The sequence below is a fragment of the Ambystoma mexicanum genome, chromosome 6p (genome assembly GCF_040938575.1).
Source record: "Ambystoma mexicanum isolate Mex_15411 chromosome 6p, UKY_AmexF1_1, whole genome shotgun sequence".
NCBI lineage: Eukaryota > Metazoa > Chordata > Amphibia > Caudata > Ambystomatidae > Ambystoma > Ambystoma mexicanum.
Window position 1 is genome coordinate 625,980,583 of NC_090935.1, and position 22,319 is coordinate 626,002,901.

The 22,319-nt window shown below is 47.4% G+C and overlaps 1 protein-coding gene across 3 annotated transcripts in view; it reads right to left on the minus strand.

Annotated features, from left to right (window-relative positions):
- Positions 1 to 22,319, minus strand: part of HEXB (hexosaminidase subunit beta) — a 903,874-nt gene that overhangs the window by 309,954 nt on the left and 571,601 nt on the right. For all 3 annotated transcript variants that reach the window (XM_069627487.1, XM_069627486.1, XM_069627485.1), the window contains exon 10: positions 20,104 to 20,176. In XM_069627487.1, coding sequence (XP_069483588.1) covers positions 20,104 to 20,176 — 73 coding nt within the window. The remainder of the gene's footprint in view (positions 1 to 20,103; positions 20,177 to 22,319) is intronic.

The window sequence follows — 22,319 nt, forward strand, 5'->3', positions numbered from 1 at the left end:
CCCAAGTAATGAATTGTCATAGCTGCTATACATTTTTTACCCAAGCTCTACCTTAAAATTAAAAAGGAAGGTGGGGTGGGGAAATGCTTTCCTCACTAGAGCGTTTGCTGACACATTTTGCAAACAAGCCATGGCCACTTTTCAAATAGTTCATCACGTTCCCCTGTGCTAACTGGTTGAAAGCCATGTTTTCCATCAAACTGCGATTGGCAGATGCCAGTGCTAAAACCGCTGAGCCATTGTTGGGAAGGAACCAGGTTCCTCCCCAAACCACCAAGCGCTTTAAAGTTAGGCAAGATGTCTTAAAGGCACTATAATGGACTAGGGGGAAGGAGGGGCATTGGGAAGGCTCTCTCATGCAAACATAATTGCATACACATAGAGGAGCACTGAAGAAGGTAGTTATTGTCTATATATAAAAGGCGCAAGTAACTATTAGTTGATCGCTTTGTAATGTTAGATCCCAGGCATTTTAAAAGAAAGCTTAGTTAGTGCTGTGGAGGAGTCAACTCCCCCCTCCTCCTCAGAAGGAATGCGGCCTGTGGGATCCAAGTAGGCCACAGGCGCTTAAGTGTGCAGTGTTCATCACTATGACCAGCACAAACTGACTCACCAGGTGTCCACTGTCCGTCAAGGGTCCATGCAAGTTAAAATATGACTTGCATGTTTTGTGCAGCAAAGTGCATTTTGAGATAAAAATTATAAGTCTAAATAGATAATGTTTAGTTTTCTTTGGGCTAGAACTCAAGGTTAGTAAAAGTCTGCAGAGCTGCAGTGGGTTTTTGGATAGTTTGCAAAATGTAGAACAGCAGTGCCCTGACAAAACTGCTGACAATGAAGAAAGGTGGCTTTGGAGCATCCCTATTATGGAAAAAGGACCGATTTGGCTGAAGTCATGATCCAGCTCCAGGATCACCACCATGGCAAGCCAGGACCTAAATAAAGCCCTGCTTGAAACCACTTTGGCAGGAAGGAATGGGAAGAGGCACAGGAGCAGACCGTTCAGGCAGCAGAGTCCTTTGCTACCATTATCATTTGTAAGATTAATCTTTTGATCATTACACAATCGCCTTTTTGCCTTATTTCCCTATAGGGATGTATTGATTCTGGTGTGAACGAAATTAGGGACACCCTTACACTATCTTATTGGTACAGCACACCTGGTCCCTCAGTAAACCTATCCAAGCACCCGAAATCAGAGGGGATGCACTAAACCAGTCCCTACTCACAGTGGCAATGAACAATCGGCCATCCTTATGCAAAACAAAACAAATAAAAAGTGTGCATCTCTGGTGAATGATAATTAGCAAGCCAACAGCAGTTTACGTGACAAATAGTGGGGCATTCGTTTTTTGAAGTCAGCATGCAAGGCTTTTGCAAAATCACTAATTGTGCGTTAATTACCTAAAATGCTTGTTAATTCATTTTTTGCGGCTTTGTTAATTATCAATTTTTTTGGCGGCCCTTCAAGTGCCGTGAACCCTAAGAAAACAGTAGTTTTGTGTATTTTAAAGCATGCAGTCTTATCTCCAAATCGGCATACGTACTTCCTCGTCACCCCCCAGTGCTTTAAGGAGGCTGGGGCCAAGTCTCCAAAAAGTGTGGCTGAGCCGGGGCCCTCCTGGTCCCAACATATCACAGCGGGACACATTATCCCGCCAGAGCCGCAGCGCGACGGGAGATGCACCCACCATTGAGTCAGGCAATCTGACAGAAGTGCCAGCCAGACACTGCTCTGTGGCTGGCTAGCACATCTGTCAGTCACTGTAACTTCCTCTGGTGACCCCTTGCGCAACGGGTTGCAAGAGGAAGTTACTGTCCTTTTGTTTCCCCTCCACATGTCACCAAGGCATCTTTAACCCTTGGCGAACCTGGGGACTGCGTGACATATTTATAAACATAAAAATATATTGCACATTTCAAGGCTTGAAAAGCGCACAAACCATAGTGAGGCACGCAAACAAATATATAAATGTAAGCATTTATATAACTTTATGTGCACACCTGTTTTAAAAATAAGCATAGAAATATGCAACATATTTCTATATTTATAAAAGATGGCTTGCAAAGTAAACAAACCATAGTAATGTACGCATACAAATATATAAATGCTTACATACATTTATATATTTGTTTGCGTACCTTAATATGGTTTGTGTACTTTCCAGGCCCCGACCATCATGGAAGCCGCGTCCCCAGATTATGGACCCCCTCAATTTCTTACCCCACTTAAAGCCCCGCCACCTCCGTTCTGTGGCACCCTGCACACAAGTTCACCCTGAAGCCACCTCAATGGTGTTGCCTCCTGAGAAGTTGCCCTCGCGGCCAGGCGACCGGCCAGGGTGCAAAAAAGCGTATATCAGTCCGGCAACGTAAACATTTTTAAGGTGGTACAGCGACCAACATGGGCACCTGAAAACTCTTCCCCCATGCTGTACAGACAATCGTTGGCCTAAAAATACCCTGGCGGCAGTTGGTAAATATCGAAGTCCCTCATTGTTACTCCACAGCAATTGCTTCTCTCAAATTCCCTCTTCCTATTAGGAGTATGAGCCTACAAGCCCCGACCCGTAACGTGCCGTTGACCAGCACTGAATGCCTCTCAACCGATGGCACAGTTCCAATGGGCTGCTATGAAGATGACCCAAAATTCAAGATGAAGTGTCTCTGGGACGTGGGGGTGGGGGGGGGGGGGGAAGAGCCAAACAGAGTACCACCCAACACATAAGATGGCAAAGAGAACAGCAGACTGGCAAAGATGAACAATATCAACCGAAATATAAAAGGAATACCATGGCGACGTTAAACTTATTTGCCACGCACTCTAAATGCATATATTGTTCTAGTGCTCAACTCAAGGACACAATCTAGCTATACGTGCATTTACGTTTATAGGAGGGATAGGTAGTGTGGCTTGCCCACGTATACACAATTGGCAAGTAGTTGACCAAAAGGAGTGGCCCTAAGGCACGCAGTGTCTCAAAGACTTTCAGCACCAACGGTAAAGGGGGTTTATAGCAATGCTCGAAATCGCACCATCCGATTTGTGCACATCATCATTGTAAGCCTCTCGCACGGGAGGGCAGTTCAAGACAGAAAAACAAAATTACCATTGTTTTTAAACCTCCCTTATCTTATAGGGACTCTAACCTGAGCGCCAACGAGATGAAGCCAGTGTAACTTCGTACTGAGTTCTCACAAGTGCCGGTGTCTGCACTGCAGGTTCATGTTGCTAGGACTGTGCTGCACGGCCCTGCCTATAAAATCAATTCAAATGCAAACAAATATGTGAAACTGAAACTACAGAAATATGCATGAACTGCCCACCATCTATCAAAGGGAATACAGATTCTTCAGCTACAATGGACTACGTTTTTTTCCACGTTCTCCTCCTAAATGATCCACTATTACAACATAGGCCACTAAGAAACGTCAGGTTTACTCGCATGACTACCCAACCGCCCTATTGAAACGCCCAATATTACAACGTATCCCTATCCCAATGTAGCAAACTTATTTTTTATTTTATATGTGCCTGTTGGGATACTATCCACCAAAGGCTCACATTTAATCAGCCCCCAAGCATAAAGAAAGCACCTCAATAAAACATTTTTTTTTAAACTTGCACTCCCTATACTTTAGTTAACAGATGGACTCTCCCCTTACTCCTTTAGAAAAAATGCTATCCTTCCGAAGGTGGACACCTCGTACCAAATGTCTGTGGCTCCGATATTTTCAACAAACGGCGACCCCTGCTGGACACCTCAGACGTTATAAAAAGTATGTTTTGTTTCAAAACTCACCCTTACATGGGAGTCCAGTAGCGTCACCAGGAATCAAATTTAGGAGGGGGCCAAATACAAAAGTGGGGGGGCACAGACAAGTAGAGGGGGCCGGCTATGAAAGGTAATGTGTGATGTCACAAGCACTCCTGCAGATAGGCTTTTGTACAGACCAGCGATCCACACCCCACTGCACTTCACCTCCCATCAGAATACAGGCACGAAACCATTCAGTGACTAATGGCCCATCATTAGCAGTTTCGTGGCTACATTCTGATGGGAGGGGCTGCAAGCTGCTTGATCACTGCTGACTTTGAGACAAAAGGAGTATTGCCTTGTGATCTGCTGTCAGGGGTTTTGACTCATGTTCGAGTTATTATGCTGCAACATTGGTGCTGTGGGCTTAGGAAATCCAAGATGGCGGAAAAGCCCACATTTGCGCCAGGATCCAGAAAAACCGTGCAGTTTTTGCGCACACCAAAATGGTCGCCTGACCTACCACCGACCAGTGCGAGCGTGATGGGCCAGGAGTGCCATGGGTGAAATGTGTGCAAAAGGAAAAACAACAGTGCCGGTTGGCTCAAAAAGCGCTTTGAAATCACCTTTGTTCCTCTGAAATGCAAGCTAAAAATGCCTATTTTAAACATTGCAAGATATTCAAAAATCTCACTGAATACCAGCAGACATTTGGCAGAATGTATTCTTGTGTGCATACAAAATCTGGAAAGAGAAAGAGCCCAAAATAATGTTCATAATGAAACTGGCTGAGCCGTGGATGTCAGCAGCTGAAGTGAAATTGGACTGAAAGACACTAAAATCTAAATGTTTAAAATAAATGAGTGACCTACTGGAGTGTCACATAGTTTGCAACTGTTAAATGTCATAGTTTTGAACTTAGAATCAGCGTTCTAGCTGCATGTGTAAAAATTGTAAGTTTGATTTGGATGAAGAAAAACTGGGAACAAAAGTGACATTTAGCTGAAGCCTGGCTTAAAGAGATTGAATTCTGCCTGGCAACTACCCCCGACAGGAGTTGAAACTTGCTCAGCCACTCTTCCCAGGCCTGGCTGCATTCTGCTGCCCCCACCAAAAGGAGAGGACACCTCCCTGATTGGATTAGGGGATGAGCAGCTGGGGACTGCAGGAAACTGAACAATGAGCCTTCCTTGGCTCAGGCAAATGTTAAATTAGGGGGGGTCGTAAATGGCTTCCTTTTGAGAGAAACGGGGAGGGGCAGTGCCTCTGTGAGCAACTTGAGTTGGAGGAAGTCGACAAACCAGAAATTCCACCATGTGCTTTGGGAAACCACACCCCACTGGGCTAGAGCATAATTTTAAAAAAGATGGATAATTCATAGTACGGACTTGTCAAAATTATATAATATCATTATTCTTGTGATTTTTCTGTGCACATTTTAAGGGGTGTTCGAACTCTGTGCCATGTTCTGAGGCAAAACCCCATGAACTATGGAGATTGCAGACACAGGGCTCACGCTAGAAAAATGAAAATTTACTGGAATATGTGTAGAGAGGCGGTGTACATCTGTGTTATTTTTGGTAAAAATCCAATATTGGTAAACCAACCAAAAAGCGCAAAATGTTGTCATTTCTTAATCCAAGCTCTTAGAAACATCAAAATTGGAACAGAAACTACCTTATGTGATATATGATGTGTATATGTAATGTCAACCACTTGTGTATCTGGGAAATGTGTTTAGTTATGAAAATGATTTTCTAAGGTAAAAGCAAAGGGGAGTGTTCTTTCTGTATGCCATAAAGATGACACCTGTTGACTCACTGCTCCTTTCTCAAATCAGGTCAAAGAGAAATCCTTGACCTAGCAAATCGTGAGTGGGTTGGGCAAAGAAAGTTAGCATCCACACCCATTTTCAAAAGACATAAAAAGCAACTGGAAGCCAGACAGGGACATTCATTTTCCAACCTTCAACTGAATTCCTGCGCAGCACGCTGACGGAGAACTCCAGAACTTCACTCCAGAACTTAAAGCAGAGAGGCCTGGACCCCCAGCTAAATCCTTTTTCAGCAGGCCTTCAGAATCCAGCAATCCAACCAAACTATTCTACAGCCGGGCGAGCTGTTGAATTCTTTGCCAAGAACTTTGGTCAGAACCGGTAGCAGACCCAGAAAGAAGTGCCGACAGCAGAACCACAGACCAGATCAGAACCAGAGAGACCAGAACCAGAGATCCAGACCAGCAGAGCGGACCCAGATAGCTGTGACTTCAGAACCAACCGCCTGGAGTCCAGTCCCAATCTGACCAGACCCTGCCGGCCTATTTCAAATTCATAGTGCGAGTACCCAGCTAGAACTGTGCAGAACCCATCTCTTAGCTTAAAATAATCTGATTCAAAACATTTGAACCTGTCCAGAATTGCATCATAGGAATCGTGTGTCCCTTCTCCGATTTTAAGCCTGTAAAAGTGTCATTTGCCATTTTGAATCATTATTTAATTTCTGAAAATCTACCTTCATGAAATCGTCTGTATCTCTTGAACCGTTTGTGCTAGAAGCAAGATTTAGCTGGACGCACTCGGAAAAAGTGCCACGATTTGCGATTTGGCTCAAATTTCTTCACTTGTCAAAATAGCAGCTTCTTGCTTTCCTTTGCTGAAATTCGTTTGCAACCCGACGATCATTCATAGAGCATTGCTAAAGTGATCCTGAACTAATTTGAAGTAGCTATCACCCACCCTGAATCTCTTATAGGGAATTAAAATCATTTTTAGCATATTTTTCCCCTTCTTTGCATACCACATTTAAAGTACTTTGCCTGTGTTTAAAATCATCCCTGTTTCTCTAAGCTTGCTGGGGGGAACTGAATTCGTATTGTACTGCGATTGTATTCCTGAAGACTGTGTGCGTTACTTCCATCTCCTTACATTGCATAGGGGGGGGAGGGAGTAAATTGTCAGAGAAAGTGATCATATTATCTTTTGCTGAAATCATATCAAGTTTATTTCTGTACTGCCTTTTATTCATCTTTGCATCCCCTTGAAACCATAAAGCATTCCCAGCTACCTTGTTCTTTCCGTACCAACTCCTAAGTAATATAATAAGTGTGCTAGTATAACATTATCCATTGTTGATCGACGTTATACTCATAAGTGTGATATCAAATATTAATTTATTATAAAAGTGTGATATATATTGTTTAAATTTTCCAATAAATCTTTTAAATTGCAAACAAACCTACTTCTTGGCTCAGTGAGGTCAGGGGGATTCAAAGAGAGGGGCGTTACATAAGGGTTTATCATCCAGAGTATAACTCGTCATAAAAATATATAAATAAGGGCTTCCCTTGGGCGTCCCAGACGAAGCACTGACTTAGTGGGATTGCTGAATTGAAGTCACTTAACACTGCAGACATTTGCCTCAGTGAGTGTCACAAATAACACAACGAACAGAGAACACAGTCACTGCTCGCCTTAGATGGGGGGCACAAGGGAGGGCACAGGACTTCAGGGGGGGCACTAAACCCCCAGAATCTCCCTTAGCGACGCCACTAATGGCACACGCCAGCACTCCCTATATCACGCCAGGGCACATCGCATCAAGCTATCTTGCAGGATAATTATAAAGGAGAATACGGGCATCGATCCAATCATTCTATGGCATTGAACAAAAACGGCACCCAAAAGGTAAATTAAAATACAGCCCAACCATATTGCCCCTCGCCCCCATTTTAATCGTGAGGGGCAGATGCAAAACACCCAACAGCCAGGCAATGACAGCACCCCTGCAGCCTGGCAACAAAGGCAATCCTTGTGAGTGCCCAAGAAGGAAGTAGTGGATAAGGAACAAGTTACTTACCTGTAACTGTTCTCCAGCATGGGTCTGGCATGGATTCACATGCTCATGAATATTCCCCGTTGTCAGTTTGGGAATCATTGGTAAAAGAAAAAATCAGGTTCAGTTTCGTTTCTGGACTGTCTTTTTGCCAATAACCAATCACTGGTCTCTGGGTCATACTGCCCCCAGCCAATGACTGCCCTCTACCTAAGCCCCTCCTCTGGCAGCCATCTCCAGATTTGGTAGCATGTAAAATGGCAGTAGGACCAAGAGAAGATCCGCAGAGGGGTCGGAAGGAGGGTTCGCATGTGAATCCATGCCAGACCCATGCTGTAGAACAACAGTTACAGGTAAGTAACTTGTTCCTTCACCAGCATGGGGTCTGGCATGGATTAACATGCTCATGAATACAAGAATACATAGCAGTATACACATGCACAACCACGGGAAGTGAAAAGGCTCAACATCAAGCATCTCTTACCTCCTCACCGGGCTCACCTTCAAGCGAACAGGTTGTGCAGCACTGCCTGGCCGACTCTGGACTCCTCTCTGGAATCCCAGTCGACGCAGTAGAATCTCGTGAAGGTGTGCGTCAACCTCCATGTAGCAGCCCTGCAGATGTCCAGCAGGGGCACACCAGACAGGAACGTTGTAGTAGCCGCGATCTCTCTGGTTGAATGCGGTCTCGGACGGCCGGGCAACGTTCGGTTTGCCAACCAGTGACAGCGCATGATGCAGCCGGAGAGCCATCTGGAAATAGAAGCCGTGGAGAGGGCCTTGCCTTGGTTCACAGCGCCAAAGTTCACAAACAGCTGTGATGTCTTCCGAAAACTCTTTGTGCCGTCCACAAAGAACTTCAGCGCTCTAGCTACATCCAGCGAGTGCAAAGGCCTCTCAGCCGGCGATGGGAAGTAAACGGGTAACACAAAGGGCTCGTTGAGATGGAAGTCCGATTGCACCTTGGACATGAATGAGGGGTGCATCCTCAGCACTACCCTCGTCTCGTGGAATGTCAGGTATGGAGGTTTACAGGAGAGGGCCTGGATCTCTCCCACTCGTCATGTGGAGGTGATGGCCACAAGATACGCTGCCTTCCACAATAGGAACTTCAGCGGCGCTGAATGCAAAGGCTCGAATGGAGGGCCCATGAGCCTGGTCAGCACCACATTGAGCTCCCACGCCAGGGCCGGAGCCTTCACCGGCGGGAACGAGCAGAACAGTCCTTTCATGAACTCCTTCACCAGGCGGTGCGACCCCAGCAATGACCGCCCAGGAGTTCTGGTGTAGCGGGAGATAGCTGACAGATTAATTTTGATGGATGCATGCGCCAACCAGCCTTGTCCAGCCTTGTCCAGCGACAGCAAGTACGGCAGCAATTGAGGGTTGATCATCTGTGCACAGCACCAGACAGAGAACCTCTTACATTTATGTCCATAGCACTTAAAAGTCGAGGACGCCCTGGCCTTGGCAAGTACCGCCTTACAGTGCGCCGGGATATTGTAGGTCTCGAACTCTAGCGCTGTAGGAACTAGGTCTGCAGGTTCAACGATCCTGGGTCGTGATGCAGGATCGCGCATCCTTCCCTGGCGAGAAAATCTGTGTCCGTCGGTAGCTTGACTGGGGGCGGAGAGGACGCCGACATGTCCAGAAAGCCCTGGAACCACATCTGCCTCAGCCACGCTGGTGCGACGAGGATCATCCTGCACCGGGACCGTCTGAGTTGACTGATGAGTCGTTGAAGCAACAGCAGGAACGCATAGAGGAACAGGCCGTCCCAGGGGAAGGAGAATGCATCGCCCATGCTCCCCGGTTGTGGAAACCTGCTGGCGAACCTCCGGCACTTGGTGTTCGTCGCCGTCGCGAACAGATGTATCTGGGGTTTGCCCCATCGTCGGAATAGGAGATCCACTTGATCCTGCCGGAACTCCCACTCATGGCACAGGCAGCTCCCTGCTGAGAGTTGGTGTGGAAGGTTACCAGGAACATCCCCTGGGCGACGGCCCTGTGACACAGGTGCTGTGCTTCCTTGGATAGAGCTGTGGATCTGGTGCCCCCCTGCTTCCAGATGTAGAACATTGTGGTGGTGTTGTCAGTGAAGACCCGTACCACTTTGCCCTTGAGGGACGGGAGGAAGGACCCGAGGGCCCAGAACACGGCCCAGAGCTCCAGGACGATGTGTAGAGACCTCTCCTCCGCGAGCCAAAGGCTTCTTGCGTGGAGATCTCCGGTGTGCGCGCACCATCCCTCCAGGGAGGCGTCCGTCGTCACCGTTTCCTGATGCGCTGGGGTCTGAAAGTCCATGCCCCCTGCGAGATGCGCACGGTTGCCCCACCACCGGATCACCTGCCGGAAAGTCTCGTTGAGGGAGATCTTGTCTTCAAAACTTCCTGTCACTTGTACCCAACAGGCGTTGAGGAACTCCTGCCGCATCCGCAACCTGCAGTCACACGAGGTAGATGCATGACATCATGTCAAGCAGGGACTTGATGGACCTCACCCTGGCAACCTCTGTGGTCAACAGCCGTTGTACCTTGGCCAGGATGGCCTTCATCCTCTCCTCAGGCGGTGACGCCAGCTTTGCCACCGTGTTGAATCTGGCTCCCAGGAATAGGGCTTCCTGCGATGGCACCAAGCAGGATTCGCAAAGTTTATGGAGAACCCCAGTTCTGTGAGCAGGCGGACGGTCCTCGCTGTGTGGTCGACGGCGATTTCTCGTGATTTCGCTCGGATGAGCCAATCGTCCAGATAGGGGTAGACGTGGATCCCCTGCAGGCGCAGCGGCAGCGCCACCAGTGCCAGGCACGTGAAGACCCTATGCGCCGACTTCAAACCGAAGAGCAGTGCCTTGAACGGATAGTGCCGCCCTTGGACCACGAAGCGCAGAAACTTTTGATGGCCTTTGTGTATGGGGATGTGGAAGTAGGCATCCTCCAAGTCCAGAGACGACAGGAAGTCGCCTTCCTCCAGTTGTCCCAGCACGTGCTGGAGGGTGACCATCCAGAACTTCTGGGAGTTTATGAATTTGTTGAGGTGGCGGAGGTCTAGAATGGGCCACCAGACAGCCAGTCTTCTTTCGGACGAGGAAGTAATGCAAGCATAATCCGGAGCCCCAGAGCATCTTTGGGACAAGTTCCATCGCACCCTTCTTTAGCATTGCTCGTACCTCCAGAAGCAGCTGTTGAATGTGGTTTTCCTTCCTGGCCACTGGTGGAAAATGGGGACTCTTTTGTAACTCCAGAGTGTGCCCCCGAGCCAGGGCATCCAGCACCCAACGGTCGGTGGAGATGGACTTCCATACGCCGACGAAGTTCGCCAGCCGGCCTCCCACCGGGTTCCTCGGGTGGGGGCCGACGTCACGGCCGGTTCAGTCTTGCTTCGCCGAGGCCTTGCCACCTTGTGCCCTTTGGCGACAAGGACTGTGTCCACCGGCCTTGTTGCAGACTCTGTAGGCTTCCTGCGACGAAGAGCGGGCCGCCAAATCCTTTGGAGGCATCCTGAGACTTGCCTCCGGAGGTCTGAAAGGACAGCCGTTGCTGATGGAGAGAGCCCAAGGTCCGGGCCGTCTCGGTGTCCGCCTTGATGGCCTGCAGTGACTCGTCCACTGCCTTGCCGAACAGGTTGTTCCCGTCTAAGGGCATGTCCAGTACCCTGGTCTGCACACCCTGACGGAAGTCAGTGGCCCTGAGCCAACCGCACCGGCGAAGGCAAAAGCCATTGCCCATCTGGCGAAAACCAGTGTCGGCGATGTCCGTGGCCGTGATACGACACCACCTCGCCTTCCTGCAGGATTTCAAGGGCTTCCGCCCTCTTGTCTGGGAGGTTGTCCAGGAGGGGAGCAATCTTAAACCACAGCTCCCTGTCGTAGCGGGCCACGATCGCGAGGGCCGCCTTGATGGTTGTCGCAGCCGACGAGATGACCCATCATCCCATGGCGTCCAGCTTCTTCCACTCGCTGTCCGGTAGAGAAGTGGAAGTTGATGCCGTCACCACCGCAGATTTCTTCTTGGCCGCCGTGGTGACCACCAAATCCAGGGACGGCTGTGCCCTGAAGCACACAGGCGCAGAGTCTGGGACCCGGTACTACTTCTCTTCGCAGGGGCCGTGGCCTGCTTCTTCAGAAGGGACAGTCCTTCGTCCCAGATGTCATCCAGTAACGGGACTGAGAGGACGGTCTTCCTCTTGGCATCCCATCGTTGGTAGAGGATGCCCTCCTTCTGCTCTTCGGGGAATAGCTAGAGGAAAAGCTCTGATGCTCTGGCGGTCATGGCGTGACAGGAGTCTATTTTGTTGGGAGGGGAAGACCGGGGCGGGGGTGATGGGAGATCCATTCCTTCCTCACCCCCGTCTGTCCCCGTCTCAGTCTCATCCCTCAGTGGGGGCGGGGGGTGGAGGTAAAGGATGGACTCGCCTCCGCTTGGGTGGAGAATTTCCCGACGGTCCAGGCGGTGCTGGACCGTCCACTGGAGGCAAAGGTAGCCTCGTCCTTACCTCAGTGCACAGGGTTTGTAGTGTCAGCAAAATGTCATCCTGCCTGTCTGCCGGCGGTGGCATCGGTTGCGATGGGAGCGCTGGTGGTGTCTGGTTTCTCGTCGATCTGCCGTTCGTCGGCTCCAACTTCGTTCTCTACGCCCGCCTCGTCGGGATCCTTCCCTCGGGCCCTCTCCTCGAACCTCTTGTCCAGGGTTGCCTTGACGACAGACAGCTCGTCCTCGGAAGAGGTATCCAAGTCCGTTAAGGCTACCTTGCCCCCCCCCCTTTCTCATCCTGGGGTTTCACAGGGATCTTTGATAGGTTGTAAAGACGATTCCCTCCGGGATAGCAGGGAAACTCTAGGCCTGGAAGTCGTCTCCACTGGGGTCGCCTCTGCAGGCTTTGCCAGGCTTGCCACAAATCCCTCAATCGAGGCCTTAGCCGGGTGAATCTGGGCCTTCACGACCTTGGGCGCGTCTGAGGCCTTCACCATGGGGGGAGGGTCACCGCCTTGCTCCCCCTTGGCTTTCTCCGTCAGGACCTGCCGGGGCTTCTCCCGAAGCTTACCCGGGTTCTCAGACTTCCTTTTCACCAAGCCGGAGCGTTGGCTTGTGGTTGACTGCGTCGGTGACGTGGCGCCCTGCCTGGCTGCCGAGGAGCCCTAACCAACGGCGCTCCCGGTGCCTGCGGACTTGCAGTGCTTTGCCTTCCATTGGGCCCGCGTCGCCGGAGCGCCCTCAAAAGGTCTTAGAAGACCGCTCAGATTTCTTCTTCTCACCTGCTGCTGGGCTCTTCGCCTCCAGCCAGTTAGCGAGTCGTATACAACGTTCCTTCATGGTCCGGGCAGACATGTTCTTGCAGAACGCACAGTCTTCCTCCACGTGCGACTTGTCAGCGTGAAGGCAGTAGAGGCACCGGGAGTGCTCATATTCCTTGAAGACGTTCTGTAGTCCACATCCTGGACAGATCCTAAACTGCTTGGACCCGACGGGCGTCGAGTCTCCTTTGTCTTGGGCCATCTCCACACGGGGTAGGCCTCAAATATCTTCTGTAATCCGCAAAGAAGTTAAATTCAACGATCGACCATGAGGGGCGTAGAAATTTCCGAAACCGGTCCCCGTTGATCGGAAGATGAAACGGTGGAGCTTGAGGCTCGATTTGACCGAAAAATAAAGAGTAAACTCTTCGGAAAAACACAACACGCAGTAAAAGCTTGCGAGCTAAAGCACGAGGACTCCCAACACTTGAACGTGCGGTAAAAATCTGAAGATGGCTGCCGGAGGAGGGGTTTGGGTAGAGGGAAGTCATTGGCTGGAGGCAGTATAACCCAGAGACCAGTGATTGGTTATTAGTAGAAAGACAGTTCAGAAACTAAAATGAAACTGATTTTTTCTTTTACCGAGGATTCCCAGCCTGACGACGGGGAATATTCATGAGCATGTGAATCCATGCCAGAGCCCATGCAGGACAACCTGCTTTCCTTATTAAAAACCGAACCACGCGCAAAGGAACCGGGCCTAAAGCATGGTGCAGGCATTGATCTTGTCCTTACATGTCAAATAACAAAAGCAGCACCCGACCAGTTCGCGAAAATGCAGTTGTACCTGGTAGCAAGGCGACCACACAGGCCATAACAAGAAAGGAACAGCACATCTAATGAAAACCGCACATTGACAAGCCTTGTAAAACAATCACGGTTATAAAGCCATACATTGTTACTAAATTGTGCTCGCAAAGTAACATGCACTATGAACAGCAACACTTAGGGCAAACTCACGATAAGGCGCCGGGATGACATCAGCTGCAGAAAGCAATGCAAAGTTTCCCTATTTGCGCTTGTCAACTAAACAAGCATTCCAGCCAAAATGGACGGGAGGCGCCATCACAGCCATTCTGCCGTCAGGCTGAACCAACAGACTCACTGCCGCATCTTGCCCGAGCAGAGATCGGCTATGCACCGGAGGGCAGGACAACTAAATTTCTAGCCATAGCTACCTCAACGTCAGAAACAATGTTATGTTCAAGTGGGGGCTGCGGAAAATAATCTGTTCTCCTCAGCTCCAAGTCCTGGCAAAAAGGGTGCCTCCCTGCTAGTGCTGCTTTTATACACCCCTTGTGTGGGTTAGGCAAGCCTCCCTTCCCTACCCATTTACCGTCCCTTTCCCCTAAGGGTCCCTTAACTCCGCCCCTTCCCGTTGCATGGCACCCCCGTCTACCTATGCTGTCCCCAGCTGCTTGGGGGCAGGGTCCTTCTGGGGTCTGCTGTGCGTGCGGCTAAGGCAGTGACCACCCAGGCCTCCCGTTGCACGGCGTGTTACCTGGCATTATAATCAGAAGGCAGATGCATTGCATGCCCTTTTCCCACTATGACAACAGCCTGTAGCATACATGCCAACATTTGGACGCACCTGGGAAGGAGATTGTCAGGGAAATCGTGAGACCTACATTTTCTCATAGAAATGCATTGTGGCTACATTTATTTTAGGCAGGAGACCATGAAAAATAGCAATAAATCTGGAGGGTTGGCATGTATGCTGTAGAGCCCTGTTCCGCTGCATGATTCAGTAAAAAATTGCTGCCTTGGTAAAAAATGCACATACTTTCCACCCAATCATATCATACCGACTCCATTAACTGCAGAGCCAATCAGGTAAAGCTTACTTCAAAGACACCAGAGCAACACCCACAAATCAATAGATGGAGATTTTTAGACACGTTTTACTACAAAACGTAACAGTCACTGGTTTATTTTTAATACAAAATACATTAATATATTATATAACTTTAAAGCTGTAGTAAATATTTTTAAAGCATCAAACAAGTCAAGTAACTTTTTATTAACATTAACGTATGCATCATGTAATAGATGGCACCCGAGATGATACACAGCAATTCGCGGTGGCGGCATTAGACATTTGACTGTCAGATGGCCTTGGCTATTATCGGTACTGAAAACGTTCAGAATAGGGTCCATGAACATCAAATGGTTAAGATTGCTATACAGTGAACCGATCGCGAGGGTCAAAATGGGCACAATCCTCTCATAACAATGGCAGTTAAGCCAAGGTACGAAGCAAGGCTGCCCGTGGTCCCCGATGCTTTTCATCTTAGCGTTGGAGCCACTGGTGGTCTATTTACTGGAGGAATATGGGGATGCCGATATAGTCACTCCGGGAGGGAGGCACTTGATCTCAATGTACGCAGATGACATGCTCCTGTACTTGCAGCACCCCGAGACAAATTTGCAATACATTCTAGATGTGAGGGAACGATATGCTGCTTTGTCAAGAATAACAATCCACAAAAGTCGAGTCTGTTCCCTTTGGGAGGATACGCTGGGATGCCCGTTCATAAGCTGTCAGTGCTACCAATCAAATGGGAAATAGATACATTCCGGTACCTAGGTGTTGACATTTATAATAATCCTAAAATTGAACACACATAAAACACAGTGAGAGCAGTGAACAAAATTGAAAACTCCATGTATGTCTTTCTGGGCAAGATTGCCATTTATCCATGATGGGACGGGCAGCGTTGCTAAAGATGGTGGTACTGCAGAGACTCCATTATTTTGCTAATACCGAAACTGTGCTTTGCGATACCGAAACTGTGCTTCAAAAAGCTGCATAGTATATGCAGGATCTTCTTGTGGCATAACTCAAGGTGCAGGCTGGCATTGTGGAAGCTCCAGAATACATATGCACATGGGGGTATAAAATTGCCCGATTTTGAAGCATACAGTGTTGCTAGTGCAATTTGTAGCTAAATGGCTGTCTGATGAACAAACGCCCGAATTATGGTTGCTGCGAGCAACGTGTACCCCGTTTTTTCTTAATGAAGTGATATGGATAACCGGCCCACATACAGCTTGCTCACCCTTGGCTGCTGGGGTGTGTAATGAGGCATAGAACCTGCAACTTTATGGGGAACACAACACCATATTACCTCCAGATCCCGCTTGTTGCGCTAGAAGGGGTTGATGAACAATTGAGGTTAAATGTACTGGGAACCCTGGGGGGGGGTGGAGACGGTGGGAGATGTACTAAAGGAGGGTTTGCCTAGGGATTTTGAGGAACTGACCACTGATTGGAGTGCATCGGGGACACCACCTTGCATATTCCTGCCTTCTGCAGAGTCTTAGACGTAGATGGCCTGAGTTCGAAGTGCCCTTGCAATAAGATGAAACGATAGAGACGTTCTATGATGTGTCGGATGGTGGACACAAAGTTTTGCGAATATATGAGCCACTGATGTCTAAAGTGGGAAAAGAGTTAGGGCAAACAAAGCAGAGCTGGGAAGCAGCTTTACAGGATCCAATGTCAAAACCAATGTGGATTAGAGCTAGGCCATACCACAAAAAGGTGTCCAGAAATGCAAGGCTCCAAACAGATTCAATTATATGTGACACACTGAGCATATCTAACTCCGACAAGATAGCAAAGTTCAGCTGGGGAGCAACACAATCATGCACGTAGTGCGGAGAGATTAATGCAGATCTGGTCCACATGTTCTGGGCTTGCACAGAGATGGGAGATTCTGGGCAGAGATAGCCCAAGCATTAGCAAAAGCTAATATCATTCTAGACATCGAATCCACCCCTGGCGTGTCTGCTAGGGGGCTTCACAAGACCCAAGAGAGCTAGACATGCGAGTAAGCGTAAGGATCTAGCATATTTACTGGCGAAAAGCATGATAGCGACGAGATGGAAAGCCAGGCAAGGCCTGTAGTGCAAGTATGGTGGAGAGACCTGTTAAGATGGGCAGATGAAGAAACTGGTGTGGCAAGAAGCAGTGAGACGGAACACGGAACAAGAGGAAGGGGGCGGGGTAGACGCATATAGCTAGTAAATTGCGGATTTGGACACCGCTACACAGGGCACTAAAGAAAGGGAGGTGGTATTTTTGTAACCCGGACAATCGCTAATTATCAAAACCCCTCAACGTAACTGCGGGCCAACATCATAAGATCGGAGAAAATACATATCACCAAAGGAACAAGACAGGGCTTCCCTCTATCTCCCTTGGTGTTCGCCTTATCCATGGAGCCTTTCGCGGATAAGATCCATCAAAACCCAAAGATACAGGGACTCATAGTGGGGGGGACAAGAGTATAAAGCTGCACTATATGCAGATGATGTGCTCTTAACAATAACCAAACGCATCGCTGGATCCCCTCTGGGAGGAGATCTAAGTGTTTGGCAGGGTTTCCGGATTAATGGTGAATTACGATAAATCATCAGCGCCAACAGTTAACCTTTCAAGGAAACAGAGGGATGACCTCAGCCCCCTGCTCCCCGTTCCATAGGAGAACTCCGCAATTGAGTGTCTGGGGGTACGGATCCCCAGCAATACCTCGTGAATTTGCCAAAGCAAATTCCCGTAGCTGTTAAGTGAATTCCGGAAGGATCTGGAGCACTGGAAAAAACAAGAGATCTCCTGGCTCGGACGTATAGCTGCAGTAAAAATTAATTTAATACCTAGACTAATTTATCAGTGTGCTGCACTCCCGGTACACATCCCTGAAAACGAATTAATCTCCCTGCAGAGAAATATACTAAAATGTATATGTGGGGCTGGGGAGAAAGAAACCCTGGGTTGCTAAGAATATCATGGTCCGTGGGAGGAACCTAGGAGGACTGGGAGACCCTGATGTGTCCAGGTATAGGCGGGCAGCTATATGGAACAGATCAAAGCAATCACTGGGCTGACAATCCTGTGGTACCCGGGAATAACACTGGGGAGAAACTGGGGGAGGGAAATTCCCACTCACGGGTCAGATAGCGCACCTGTGAACACACCTAACAGCTGCCAAAATCACAATGGCCCGGCTATGGAAGAACCCAGAGGGCCCCTCAATCCCAATATGGTGGATGAAATGTTGGGAAATCATAGTAGCGTAAAAAATAACAGCGAGCCGCTCAGGGAATTTTAACGCTTTCCGAAACACGTGGACACCTTTTATAGACTATGCAGAAAAATACCCAGGAATTACCAGAAGGCCACCCCATTAATGCGCTGGATACAATGTGGACTTCATTAAGGGGAATGAGCAGGCTACAGTGAAGGCCTCCTGAAAGGGCGTGCAGAGCAAGGCCCCATGAACGAACCCTGTAAAAAGAATCATCTTTAATGAACTTGTGTTGTGATCTGTATGTACTTGAAATGCCTTCTGATGTCACTGTGAACTTATTTGAAAATTCCTAATAAAATGTTTGGTTGAACAAACAAAAAAAATAAAAAGAAGGGAGGTGGAACTATTTGATGCGATATAGGCCAGGGTAGAGGAGGGGGCAGTTGGAGGGAAGAGGTGTGCAGACTGCCAAGAATTGATGTGATGCAAAGTACATATTTATGCAAGTCTATAAGTTATTATGGTTCTACAACATTTTTTTTTTAAAAAAAGTATAAAAAAAATATAATGAATACATTTCGAAATCCTCAACCAGTTGAATTATATGCCGGCAGCTTTGCACAGATTTTACTCGGAAATTCCCGATGAATGTAAGCTGCTTGCACTCACCTGCGGATTTTGTTAACTTAGCATGGAGTTGCCCATGTATCAAGGAATTTTGGTCTAGTGTTCCCAGTGGTTTCTGTGATCATTGGGGAGCATGTCAAACTGTCCCCATTAATAGCTTTGTTGGGGTATACTAAGGAGATCGGCAGTCATGCAAGGAGGCTGGTGGGGCTATTGTTAATACTTGCTAGAAGAAGAGTGGCCATGACCTGGGGCGGGAGGGGGCACCCAATGTTGAACAATGGGAAAAGGATGTGCTATATTGCAATGACATGGAGATGGAACACAGTGCAGTGATGCTTCTGTGCGCTAGGCCGAAAGACATCAGGGGGCCGTACAAGCTTTATTTGATCTCTAATGCACAGGTGGAAACAGACTTCCCCATGGGGGCAAGGACAGGTTTCTGAAATCCTACTTTCGACTAGTGGCGGGAAAGGCAGGCAATGCACCTAAATTTGATGGATACCCTGTGGGGATTATGGGGGGGGGGGCTTACTGGGTCATGGAAATAGCTGGGAATGAACTGATGGCTGGAACCTGTGGAAGGAGCAGGCTATATGGGGTGTGTATGATAATTGGGACAAAAGTGGCCAGGTATTGACCAATTGATTGATAATGTTGACTACGTTGTTAAGTGAACTTCTGTGCTGGGTTCATAGTGGTGGACTGTTGTTTCTGGAAAATAAAAGTTTAAAAACAAATAAAAGGACGGGCACACCCAAGGGACATGTAAAACATTAATGATATGTAATGGCAGAAATATAGAGTTTGCATTTCATCCGCAAGTTAGATTGGAGGTGCTCCACACACTAGCTCCTGGTTACCCAGGTAACATCTGCTTAACAGGTGATGACTGATGGATTGGGAGCTGCTTTAAGTTCCTGCTCCTCAAATATAAATTAGTACCCCTGTATTACAAGAATGATCTTCCACTCCATGTTCCTATTGCTAAAATATGCATGGATTCAAATGTTACGGTGGTTGGATAGCAATGCCCTTAATGTATACCTTTGATGACGAGCTGCCGCAAGTACGGTTTCAAAAACCTCACCAGGCCTTCTCATACCTTCATCCTTCAGCGGTTCAAAATGGAGTACCAGCATTGTTGTTTTTAACTAGTGGCTATAACCCCAGTACATCAAAAAAACTCTGAAACCATTACCTCCAGTCTGTAGTGCTATACAAAACATCAAATATTCTATATATTACCTTCCTGAAATGTGATAAAATGTCTTTCTATTTGATATAGTTGGATCAAGCAATTAATATTTTATACAATCCCTTCAAGCAAAGTCTTTGCAATCCCATTAGCTGAATACAGGTAGAATGGGTGTGGCACACAAAAGGTGCTAGCGAACAAAGTGGGGTAAATGAAACAGGCAAAGCAAATCTGCAGTTGGAGCATGTGCTATAGCAGCCAGGAAAAGAGTAGGGAAAGACATGCTTGGACAGTTTGAGATTAGTAAGCTTTCCAACGACTAAATCATCAGCAAACTGAATTAAACAAAACCAGATCAACTTCCTACCTTGACTCCATTGTCAAAAACTTCCTGCCAGATCATGTACCCTTTGTTTACAGAAGAAACAATATCCAGGATTCTGTAAAAAAAAAAAAAAAAGAATACCACATGTATAACACAGCATAATTGCCCAAAGTACTTTCCTACAGTATTTTGTATTTTATGTAGAGCCTTAATCCAAAACGCTGCACTAAGTAAAAATCAAAAAGGTACAAAAAAATAATGATCAATGGTATAGGTCAAACATCAATTCTGGTAGCAAACAATCAGGGACAGTGGAGAAGGTGAGTTTTCAAAGATACACGAAAGAGAGTAAACAGTGAAAGACCGAAGAGAAAGGGGAAAGAACGTTCCAATGAAGAGGAGCAAGAAGCTGAAAGGAATGAAAACGGGACTGGGCACAAGGAGGACGGGGAATGTACAACCTAAAAAGACAGGAAGAGCTGAGAGAACAAAAAAGTGCAGCAAGGTAGTCAGGAGCTAGCCCGTAAAGAGATTTAAAGACTAAGCAGAGAAAAGGAAATTTAAGTTGGGAATGGAAAGGTAGCCTGCTGAGTGAGGCAAGTGAAGCTGAAATAGAGTCATGGTAGGAGAGAAAACAGTAAACTGAAAGAGAAATGGTAAATCGATTTTAAAGGAGCAAGGCAAGAGCATGGGAGGCTAAAGATCAGTAGAAAAGACGAGAGAAAATAAGAGATAAGAAGTTTAGTTGCGCGGAAAGTGAGAGAAGAGTGAACTTTACAAATATTATAAAAATGAGAGCGGCAGCAGCGAGACGTGAGAAATGTGAACAAAAGCGAGATTAGAGTCCAGGTAAAGACCAAGATTATGTGCAGTAGAAGAAATATAAAGAGTAGAAGGAGGGAAGGAAATAGACAGTGGTGGCGTGTGAGGGGGAAGAGTGTTAGCAGGAAAGAATAGGACCTCGGTCTTCCGGCATTTAAAGTGAGAAAGTGAGACGCCATCCAAGATTTAATGGGGGTCGTAAGAGTGTGGTGAATATCCGAAGTGAAGAACAAAAAGGATAGAAAGAGTTGGCAGTCATCGGCGTAAAAGTGATGTGAAAGTCCAAAAGAAGAAATAGGAGAAAGTACTGAAGTATAAAGGGAAAATAGAAAATTACCCAAGACTGACCCTTGAGGAACACCGTGCTCGAGAGGGAGAGGTGAAGAGACCTTAGCACCCCAGGAGACAGAAAGTTCTATTCGACAGATAAGAAGAGCACCTAGAAAGAACAGAGCCCCTAAAACCAAATGAGGAAATAGAGTCCAGAAGCAAAGAATGATCTACGGTGTCGAAAGCTGCAGATAGATCAAGAAGAATAGGAATGGAGGAGTGTTTAAAGTAACAAGCTGAAAAAAAAGAGTTAAGCACACAGATCAGAGCAGTCTCAGTGGAGTGATGGGGACAAAACCCAGACTGAAAGCGTGGGAGAAGAGAGACCATTACCAAAGAGGAAATCTGAGAGTAAACAAGGCGCTCCAGAAGCTTAGATAAATAGGGTAAAAGTGAGATCAGCCGAAAATTAGAAACAAGGAGAGGATTGGCTGAGGTTTTTTTTTTAGAATGGGAATAATGGTTACGTGTTTAGAGGCTGAGGGAAACATGGGAATAGAAAGGCAAATGTTGAAGAAAGACAAGAAATGGTACGAGAGAAGGATAGATTTTAGGAATAAGAACAGATGGAATAGGGTCCGCAGAAGCTGCTGTCGGACGAACTTTAGCCAATAGGAGTAATACATCAGAGTCAGAGAGGAGCAAAGTCAGAAAAGAAAGTCAGGAGAGTAGGAGTGGGAGAGAATACAGCATTCGAAGAGGGCAAGTTTACAATGTCCTGATGTAAAGAATTGACTTTGGAAGAAAAAAAAGAGCAAAATCAGACGCAGAGAGAGTAGAGTTAATAGAGGGATCAGGAGAAGAAGGAGAAAGAAGCCGAGTTAAAGTTTGAAAAGGTCACCTAGGATGGGCAGATTGAGACTGGAGAGGATCTGAGAAATAGGAGTGTTTATCAGAGTTTAGACAGTTTTCAGAGAGTGTGATAGGAGAAATAAGCACAGTAATTAGAAGGAGATAGAGTTTTAAGCCAGCGTCAGCCGCATAGAACAGAGATGAGAGGAAAGCCAAGATTGGGCAGGTTTGCGGGTGGGGTGAAAAGCAGAGAGAGGATAAAGTTGGTTGAGGCCTAAAGAAAGAGTTGAAGAAAGTAGAGGAGGCCTCATCAG